The sequence below is a fragment of the Biomphalaria glabrata genome, chromosome 15 (assembly GCF_947242115.1).
Source record: "Biomphalaria glabrata chromosome 15, xgBioGlab47.1, whole genome shotgun sequence".
NCBI classification, from domain to species: Eukaryota; Metazoa; Mollusca; class Gastropoda; family Planorbidae; genus Biomphalaria; species Biomphalaria glabrata.
The window spans coordinates 1285874-1296477 of record NC_074725.1 but is presented as its reverse complement, the minus strand read 5'-3'; the positions used below and the strand labels follow the sequence as shown (position 1 = coordinate 1296477).

The 10604-nt window shown below is 38.0% G+C and overlaps 1 protein-coding gene across 1 annotated transcript; it reads left to right on the top strand.

Moving 5' to 3' along the window:
- The first annotated feature begins 2560 nt into the window (after positions 1 to 2560).
- LOC106054030 (UDP-glucuronosyltransferase 1A3-like) lies at positions 2561 to 7144 on the top strand. Its single transcript, XM_056013138.1, has 2 exons — positions 2561 to 2683; positions 4792 to 7144. The coding sequence occupies exon 2, from the start codon at positions 4801 to 4803 to the stop codon at positions 6331 to 6333; it is 1533 nt and encodes a 510-aa protein (XP_055869113.1). The 5' UTR covers positions 2561 to 2683; positions 4792 to 4800; the 3' UTR covers positions 6334 to 7144.
- Positions 7145 to 10604: the final 3460 nt, after the last annotated feature.

The following is a 10604-nucleotide window of genomic DNA, read 5'->3' as shown; positions in this document are numbered from 1 at the left end:
CAACTCATTAAACATTCCATACAGAAAAACCTAATTGTATTCAGGAAGTCGTTGACCTTAATTATAACATGCTTGTAGTCTCGGACTGCATGTCAGCATGTTAATAACAGCATGCACAGTCAATATGTTATAGTTAACCATAGTTTGAGTTTTAAGTCTTGTTAAAGGTTAGGGTCAGGCTGAAATGTCGTTTTACGAAACATTTTATATCTAGATCTGAATATAATTTTTAACTCACTTTAAATTTAACATGGCTGTCAATATTCTTTCACAACTGATAACTTTAAATGTGCACCTCTAAAATGTGAACCTCTAAAATGTGTACCTCTAAAATGTGTACCTCTAAAAGGTGTACCTCAGTATGAAAAAAAGAATTATAGCTTTGAATTATTGTACTTTCATATGCCTTATCAAATAATGATCTAAAAATAAACAACAAAATGTTTAGATTTAGGCAAAGAGGTATGAAATTAAAAAGTGTTTCTGTTCTTAATTGTATGTCATATTGAACGTCTATACAAAGATCATCATTACTGATAGAATCAGGAACCGGTCAAGTTATATGCATATCAAAATCTATAATACGAAAGCAGTTTTCCCAATATATTTTGTATTTACTAAATGTCTGTTTTTTGTCGAGCTCTGCAGATTGCGTAATTAATCAGAGACACTTATTGCTGTATCGTACCGGTAAAGGTATTGCGTTAGTTAGGTCTAGATTTGGTTTCCAGAAATTACATTTTTAGAAGGAAGGAAATGATATTTTGTTGTGATTAGATCATTGTTTTGTCAAATGTTGATAGGCCTCGAATCCTAGAGCATTTGATTATAAACTCTTTTATGTTTGGAGTTCACTAAAAACCTGGCATTAGTTACCAAGGTAACGTGTCTATCAAAAAGTGTATTTAGTCTTTCGTAGCCCTATCGTTGAAAGAAGTGACCAGGAATGTCGCTGCATTCATTCATAGCTCCAACATTCAAACGAGTGACCAGTCGCTGTATTCATTCATAGCTCCATCATTCAAACGAGTGACCAGTCGCTGCATTCATTCATAGCCCCATCATTCAAACGAGTGACCAGTCGCTGCATTCCTTCGTAGCCCCATCATTCAAACGAGTGACCAGTCGCTGCATTCCTTCATAGCTCCATCATTCAAACGAGTGACCAGTCGCTGCATTCATTCATAGCTCCATCATTCAAACGAGTGACCAGTCGCTGCATTCATTCATGGCCCAATCATTCAAACGAGTGACCAGTCGCTGCATTCATTCTTAGCCCCATTATTCAAACGAGTGACCAGTCGCTGCATTCCTTCATAGCCCCATCATTCATTCGAGTGACCAGTTGCTGCATTCATTCATAGCTCCATCATTCAAACGAGTGACCAGTCGCTGCATTCATTCATAGCCCCATCATTCAAACGAGTGACCAGTCGCTGCATTCATTCTTAGCCCCATTATTCAAACGAGTGACCAGTCGCTGCATTCATTCATAGCTCCATCATTCAAACGAGTGACCAGTCGCTGCATTCATTCATAGCCCCATCATTCAAACGAGTGACCAGTCGCTGCATTCATTCTTAGCCCCATTATTCAAACGAGTGACCAGTCGCTGCATTCCTTCATAGCCCCATCATTCATTCGAGTGACCAGTTGCTGCATTCATTCATAGCCCCATCATTCAAACGAGTGACCAGTCGCTGCATTCATTCATAGATCCATCATTCAAACGAGTGACCAGTTGCTGCATTCATTCATAGCTCCATCATTCAAACGAGTGACCAGTCGCTGTATTCATTCATAGCTCCATCATTTAAACAAGTGACCAGTCGCTGCATTCATTCTTAGCCCCATCATTCAAATGAGTGACCAGTCGCTGCATTCATTCATAGCCCCATCATTCAAACGAGTGACCAGTCGCTGCATTCATTCATAGCTCCATCATTTAAACAAGTGACCAGTCGCTGCATTCATTCTTAGCCCCATCATTCAAATGAGTGACCAGTCGCTGCATTCATTCATAGCCCCATCATTCATTCGAGTGACCAGTTGCTGCATTCATTCATAGCCCCATCATTCAAACGAGTGACCAGTCGCTGCATTCATTCATGGCCCCATCATTCAAACGAGTGACCAGTCGCTGTATTCATTCTTAGCCCCATCATTCAAACGAGTGACCAGTCACTGCATTCATTCATAGCTCCATCATTCAAACAAGTGACCAGTCGCTGTATTCATTCATAGCTCCATCATTCAAACAATTGACAACGTGTATCGCTGAATGCTAAAAACCCCATTAAGGAGTCTCGAATTCTAATCTCGAGTTGTCTTTGCTGAGACCCCAAAGGCAGCACTTAAATATTCTCCAAAAATACTCCCTCCCCTACTGGCCTACAAAAGAGATTGAAATAAATAAAGTACGTAACTTCTACAGTACTCAAAATGCCATATCAAAATGTAATTTTAAAAAAATACATTTGTAAAATAATGCCCTTTTTAATCGGCTCCAAAAGTAGGAATGTCTGAACCACTGATTGTAAGTTGACCCGTGTCATATAGGTAGATCGTAGTTCAAAAACATGCTTATATCACAGTCAAACCAAGGCCTATATAATCTTCAACTCTGCGACTGCGTGATAATATTGACACTGTAAAGATTTATTAACTGACAGGAAAAATCTAGGTAAGTAATTTATTATTTAGTTATTACTGTTTAATTACAAAGCTTACATTAACTCATTCCGTCTGTCTGTCTGTCTTGTATAAATTTGTATACCTTATTATTCCCACTCCCCATTCTCGGATCAATTTGAAACTTGGCACTGGTCCTTAAAAAATCATAACAATTAACAACTAATTAGTTAATTGAGTTCCGCTTTCAGACCTTGTAGTCTATGGCGCAGATGATGTAAAGGTCATCTGTTTCAATGTCTCAATTTAACGAGGGTGTCATGTGGCCAGCACAACGACCAACCGCCTTTACTTTTCCCTAACTAATGTCAGGTACCCATTAGAGCTGGGTGGACTCAGAGGTGCCCTAAAGATCTTAAAAGTAAAAATCCCAGTCTTCCCCAGGATTCGAACCCAGGACCCCCGGTTTGGAAGTCAAGCGTTTTACCACTCAGCCACTGCGCCTCCAATAAGTTAATTAGTGGTAATTAATTAATTGTTTCATAGAGAAAAAAGGAAAATACATTTTACAGTATTGAGAGATATCGTTGAAAATGCAATTCTTTCGATTAAATAAGATTGTCATTTTTTTTTAAAGTTTTCTTAAAATATTTTTTTTTTAATCTATACTTCTAAAAAATACTTTTTAAAATGTATAAATTATCAATATTATTGTATTCTATAGACTGGACACTCCAAAAAGCTAGCTTCCATTTATGAAAATGTCCAATACTTTAAAATTTTGAACCTTTCTTTTATTTTAGTACACTTATAACTAAAACTTAAAATTTTAACAAAGTGCAGATTACTGTGAATGATCATTAGTCAGAAAATCTTCAATAGACTTACTTCCCTTGACTTTAAGGCTTTGGAAGGCAGTGGTATTCTTACAGTTGACAAATTTGCTTGTTTCAACATGGCGCGACCTAACATTCGACATTTTGGCTTTCTTGTGTCAAAGAATAGAGATTCATTTTTTATTTGTTCATTCCCATAGGAGTGGGTTGGCGATAAAAATTCTCTAAGGGCCACGCATTACACTTTTTTTTATTTGCTTTTTGTGTTCCGTTTTTTAAACTTGCTATTTGTGTTCCGTTTTTTTTTACTTGCTTTTGTGTTCCGTTTTTTTACTTGTTTTTTTTTTTGTGTTCCGTTTTTTAACTAGCTCTTTGTATTCCGTTTTTTTTTTAACTTGCTTTTATGTTCCGTTTTTTTTTTTTTACTTGCTTTTTGCGTTTCGTTTTTTTTTTACTTTTTGTCTTTGTGTGTTCCGTTTTTTTAACTTGTTTTTTTTTTATTGTGTTCCGTTTTTTTTTACTGTTTTTTTTTTGTGTGTTTTTTCACTTACAGTACGATCAGACAGAGTGCAAATCATTTGTGTAAAAAAATTTTTTTTTAATTATGTGTAAATAGAAGAAGAAAGAAGGAAATGGACGGGCCTGCCATTGGGGGAGGTTCTATCCAAGGCAAAAAAACTTTGGATAAAAAAACAGACAGGAATGGATAAGAAAGGTTTACAAAGCCAATGTGGTGCCACAAGGGTCCAATAGACTAAGGGATAGGTGAAGGTGAAATGACATGTGTTCATTTAATGCCATTGTAAATTGTGTTTAAAAAATGAATAAATAAATTGTGTGTTTAAAATGTGATCATCAATTGTGTTTAAAACATGTTTCTTATACCAGAAAATAAAAAGGACTTAACTATAGATCTAAATCCAAAATGCGAGCTCATATAAAATATAAAATGTCTACAAGTCATTCTTAGATTTGGAGGCGCGGTGGCTGAGTGGTAAAGCACTTGCCTTCCGAACCATGGGGTGCCAGGTTGGAATCCTGGCGAAGACTGGGACATTTACTTCAGGGCGCCCCTGAGTCCACCCAGTTCTAATGGGTACCTGGCATTAGTTAGGGAAAAATTATCGGTTGTCGTTGTGCTGGCCACATGACACCCTCGTTAACCTTGGACCCTACAAACAGATGGCCTTTAGCTTATTTGCCCTATACATCATAATGTCTGAAAGGGGAATTACTTTTTTTATTCTTAGATTTCTTGTTGTAGATACTTAGTTGTAGAAAAATGTGTAACAATAGTTCTGCCTTAACCTTTTTTTTTGTACAGAACAATACCATGTCGTCATCTGTGATTCAACTTCTGATAATTGCTTCCACCTTCTCTCTAAATGTCTGTGAAGCCAAAAATGTTGTCATGATTCCACCTCTAAGCAAGAGCTACTTGATCTACCACGCCAACATTGGCCAAGCTTTAGTAGAACTTGGCCACAACGTGTCCATATGTGTCCCGGACTACCTGGCCAACAAAAGACTCGTCCCGCATAAAGAGATCAATATTATAAAATACGGCGAATACCTCGGCGACGTCGAGGCGCTGTTGTACGAAAAAACACAAATGATTGAAAAATTCTGGGCAGGAGAGATTCAAACTGTCAGCAGCCTCTCTCCTACGATAGAATTATTTAAAGACCTAATTCACCAGGTTCTTACGGATGAAGCTTTTATAACAACCCTTCGTGGATTAAAGCCAGACTTTTTGGTGATAGAAAACTTCATGTTCACAAGAAATGTTCTTGTTTTGCCTTACAAGCTGGATGTGCCGTTCGGGCTTATTGGCACAATGCACGATTATTTTCTGAGCAGGATACCGTTCAGTCCTGCTGTAGACCCGTTGGTCTTCAATCATGAAACTGACCGAAAAAGTTTTTTACAGCGAGTCCAAGCCACCATTTTGTCTGCTGTTTTTACTGTTTATGACATGTTTACGGACAGTCACGTTGTGTCTAGATACGCCCCTGAGAAGCCTGACATATCAATCAGGGAAATAGCATTGAAGGCTGAAATATTTATCACGGAAATTGATCATATACTTGATTATCCTCGAGTGACTTTAACAAATACGAAACTTGTAGGTGGATCTTCAGTGAGCGAGGCTAAGCCATTGTCTGGAGATATTAAACATTTTGTGGACAAGTCTCCCAATGGAATTGTCTTAGTGTCATTTGGAGGCGGGGATATTTATATACCAGATTATATTAGAACTAAAATGGCAAATGCTTTTCTAAAACTAAATCTAAATGTTATCTGGAAGATAAATGGGACATTTGAACAAGACAAAATTTTAGCTTTGAACTGGATTCCTCAAAATGACCTCTTGGGTCATCCTAAAACTAGAGTTTTTGTTTCTCATTGTGGGAAAAATGGCCAGTACGAGGCTCTGTACCATGGAGTTCCAATCCTTTGTCTTCCTATTTATGGAGATCAATTTTATAATTCTAAACGAATAGCTGTGAAAGAATTTGGACAATATACAGACATAAGGGAAATAACTTCTGAAAAATTTACGGAATTGATTCAAGAAATAGCAGACGATCCTAAATATACAAATAACATCCAGAAAGCGTCAAAGTTATTCAAAGAACTTTACAAAGTTCCCAGCAAGGAAGCTGCCTACTGGTTTGATCACGTGATGAAATATGGCGGAAGTTACATGAGGTCATCGGGTCAACAAATGCCGCTCTACCAATATTTGTTACTAGATGTTATAGCATTTCTTTTCGCTGCTTTGATAGCCACACTTTTTGCACAATTTATAATAATCAGATTGTGTTGGAAACTACTGACTAAAAATAAAGTAAAAAAAGATTAATAACGATTATTAGGCATAATTTATTGGACAATGTAGCTCCATCTAAGAGAAAGACTATTTTGAATAATTTTTAACAATCGGGCGTACATCGTCAAGTATTATTATTTATAACAAGACAATATAACATTGTGATCAACGTGATCGTTTAGTAATGTTGGACAGACAAATAGATATACAGAGACAGACGGACGGACAGACGGACGTATGACGAGAGACAAAGAGAGTAAGACAGCACAGAGAGAGAGCAGGGGGAAGAATGAGAGGTGTAGAGTAAGAGAGTGAATGCGAGATGGAGAGGGGATGATACAGAGAAAGGGAGAGAGAGGTGGGGGCAGAAAAAGCGAGTAATAGAGACTAAAAAAGAGATAAAGAGAGACTAAGATAGAGAAGTGGGGAACAGAAAGAGAGAGAGAGAGAGAGAGAGAGACTTAGATAAAGGTGACATAGAGAAAGGTGGGGAACATAAAGACAGAGAAAACAAAAGAGAGAGGGAAAGAGGGGGAACAGAAAGAGAGACAAAGAGAGAGAGAGAGAGGAGACAGAGATAGGTGAGGAACAGAAACAGAGACTAAGAAATAGAGAGAGAGAGAAAGGGGAACAGAGAAGGAAAGAAATGTACATTTGAAGTAGAAATGTTGCTAGTTTATAATACGATAATGTTCTATATATCTACAAGCAAGTAAAAGCCTATATACGTATATAGTTTGTTCATTTTCTTTGATTTTTAGAAAGAATAATAGATGTGCCCATGCACAGGGGAAACTACTCTGGTAGTTAACATGGCTGATTAAACTTGTTTGTGTTTACCTGAGAGTGTTCTTATTTCATGTCTATTTATTTTTAAATGTCCATCGTAACACATGTGGCTGTGAAGCCCTATCTATTTATCTATTTTAGAAAGAATAATATAATGTACTGAAGTTTTAATCTTCTTTTTCTTGATGGTATTCAAACAACTGAAATCGAAAAAGATCCTCCGATCCTTCCTAATGTATTCCATAGGAAACAGTTGTGGAACATGGCGTGGTACTCTGAGCAACTTTCGAGAGAGCCTCCGCATATTTAAATATGTTGTTATTTTTGTTGTTAATTTGTTTTACAAAATATTTACATTAAATAAAAGAAAATAATGAAAATGAGATGGAATTTAAAAGCACTTTATATCTTTTGCCACTTAATATATATATATATATATATATATATATATATATATATATATATATATATATATATATATATATATATTACTAATATTTCCTACATTTGCATGAAATGTCAATCTTCCACTTACCAAAATCCGACACTGGACAAGACAATTAATTGAAAGCAGCTGCATCGGCCGGTCAGAATAAAAAAAAGTGTCTCTTATGAGCGGAGCCAGTCTTCAGAGGCATCCCTTGGGGGGAATGGGGGGGGGGAGAGGCAGGAGCATTAAGGGAGCCCCGCGGTAAAGAGAATCTTTTCTCCCAGTCAGCTCATCTTGCATATATTCGTGGACCCCGACACTGGCCAATGGCCACACGCAAGGTTGGATTTAAGGGAGGGCAGGCGGGGCTACTTCCCATGGACATCCACAAGAAATGGACCACACAATAGAGAAAAAAATCCATATTTCGACAGGTCAGCAACATTAGGGAGAAGAACAATGTTTTTGTCGCATTTTTACCAAGAGTAAATCTTACAGTTGGCATCACTATCGTGGTTAAAAAGCGTCTTCTACTAATTGGTCACAAATATACTGCGGATTTACTACATCGAATAAACCCTAAAAATGTACTTTTTTTTGGTTACCAAAAATGCATATTAAACAATTTTATTCATTTTTTTAAATTAATAAGTAAATTTTCTTTAAAGCTTTCGAAGAAGTGTAAGAGCCTCCACAAAAATGACGCCCGGGGTCTCGACATACTTACCTCCGGCCCTGGCCCCCACGCATTGCTAAGGCCGCCTCAGGTAATCTATATCTTCTTACATATGTTCAAGCAAAGTCGCTGGCAGTAGTGAATACAATTTTTGTTGTTGCAGAATATCCATCTAGGGTTGCCTGAGTCATCCAGGAAAAGCAATGACTTGGCAGAATTTAAGTCATTGATTAACATGCATGCCTAGATTGACCTAGGAACATGCGTAGGACGTATTTTTGAAGTAACGTCTGTATTTCATAAGATGATAAGGCTTTCATCTCGATTGTCCAAAGCCCTAACCTTAACCTGCCTTATATGTGGACGGGAAGGCCTCCATCAACGTAAGGCTCATCTCGTAAAACACTTTTTCATATTGTTGATGGAATGTTATACGGTAGGGAGAGTTGTGCCCATGCACAGGGGAAACTACTCTGGTAGCCAAGATGGCTGATTAAACTTGTTTGTGTTTACCTGAGAGTGTTCTTATTTCAAGTGTATTTATATTTAAATGTCCATCATAACACGTGTGGCTGTGAAGCCCTATTTCAGAGAGACACTCCCGTCCACACTTATCGCAGGTTAAGATTTGCTTTCGCTTTGGTGGTAGAGGAGCTGGCCATTTTTCTTTTTGTCCATGTTCTTGTTGCAGTCCATAGCTTTATTGGCTAAAGGGCTCAACAGTCACATAAACGAGATGGGCCATAAAGGTTCTACGATAGAGGGAGGTCAGCCACTACTACCACTGTTGTATTCAGAGAAAAAATTAAATAGCGCCCTAATTATTGGCCTCCTTCAGTCGTAGAACGACTATGGTTCATCTCGCACACTTTCTCATCTGCTGTGGAGCCCTATTTTTGGAGAGACACTCCCGTCCACAAATAGCGCAGGTTAAGGTGGCTTTTGCTTCGGTGGTAGAGGAGCTGGCCATTTTTCGTATTGTACGTTTTTTCTTCCTGGGCTGAGACCTATGTGCTTTCACTGTCCATAGCTTTCTTGGTCACTGTCTCTCTCCACCTGGTGTGGTCTAGTCTGGAGCTATGTCTTCCCAATGATCAGTATTGACCTTGTAGCGCACACCAGTATTCACGATACACAGTGCGCACCAACGCACTATTCAGAACAGATCCTAAACACAATGTTGTGAAACAGAGAGATACTACCAAGTGCCACCCAAAGCCAGAGAAAAAAAGAGACGCATTTTCGTTGTGCAGTGTAAAGTAACGTTGAGAAGCTCTGTAGTTGAATACTAATTATTACATTAACTAATAATTTTTCGATTGATTCATAATTAGTTAACAGCAATAAATAATTTAGCAAAACTTCAGCTTGATCTGTGATGTCGAAAAAGGGAAATAAATCTTACAGTATTCAGACTTAATACTATAAATGTGCAGTTTTTCCCCATAGATAAAGTTGTACGCGCAAAGGTATTTCTTTATATAAAGATACTTTTTATTATTTTGCATGTTTCATTACGTTTTTCTTTAAGTTACCTTATGTGACATTGACACTCCACCCCATTTCTCCACATTTTTCTTTGTTCCCGTATTTTATTGCTCTTAAAAGCGAAGACCGAACAAAGAGAAGATAACTTTTTAAAAAAAAAATTTGTGTGAAAATTTCCAATACGGACATCGATATTTCTTTAATACAGCTACAAGTCACGGGCTTTCCTCCACTGAAAAAACTTAATTACTTTCAACCAATATTTTAAAATCCATGCCCGAGGAACAATTTCTCTCTGCGCTATGTCACAGTGTCGGCGAAATAATCGTCAGGCTGGGGCGTGGAAAGTATGTTAATAAATCCCCAAGGATTCTCGTTTGATAATAATAATATAGTTTTTTTTTATTTCTTCTATAGATCTACTTACTTAGACTTAGGCGCATACGGCTGCAAGCTTTCTCCTACAAACGTCGGGCACTTCCACAGCCTCTCATCGGCTTCTTCTGTTTTTTTTTAAGTTTGCCGTTTCTGTAGCTATTGACATTTTACAGGGTTGGGTCGCTAGCTCCACACCAAACCCTCCCCCTTTTATGCCAAAAAAAAAAAAGCATTAAAAATTGAGGCAATAGAGAGTACCGGGTATTACAGTAACTGACACAAACGCGGACAGCGCCAACCACAAACGCGGACAGCGCCAACCACAAACGCGGACAGAGCCAACCACAAACGCGGACAGAGCCAACCACAAACGCGGACAGAGCCAACCACAAACACGGACACAGACAAACACAAACGCGGACACAGACAAACACAAACACGCTTAGGCAAAAACACAGACACAGCCAGACACAAACACCAACACAGCCAGATACAAAGACGAATACATACATACATTGTAGAGAGCTAGGAAGTAGATCCACT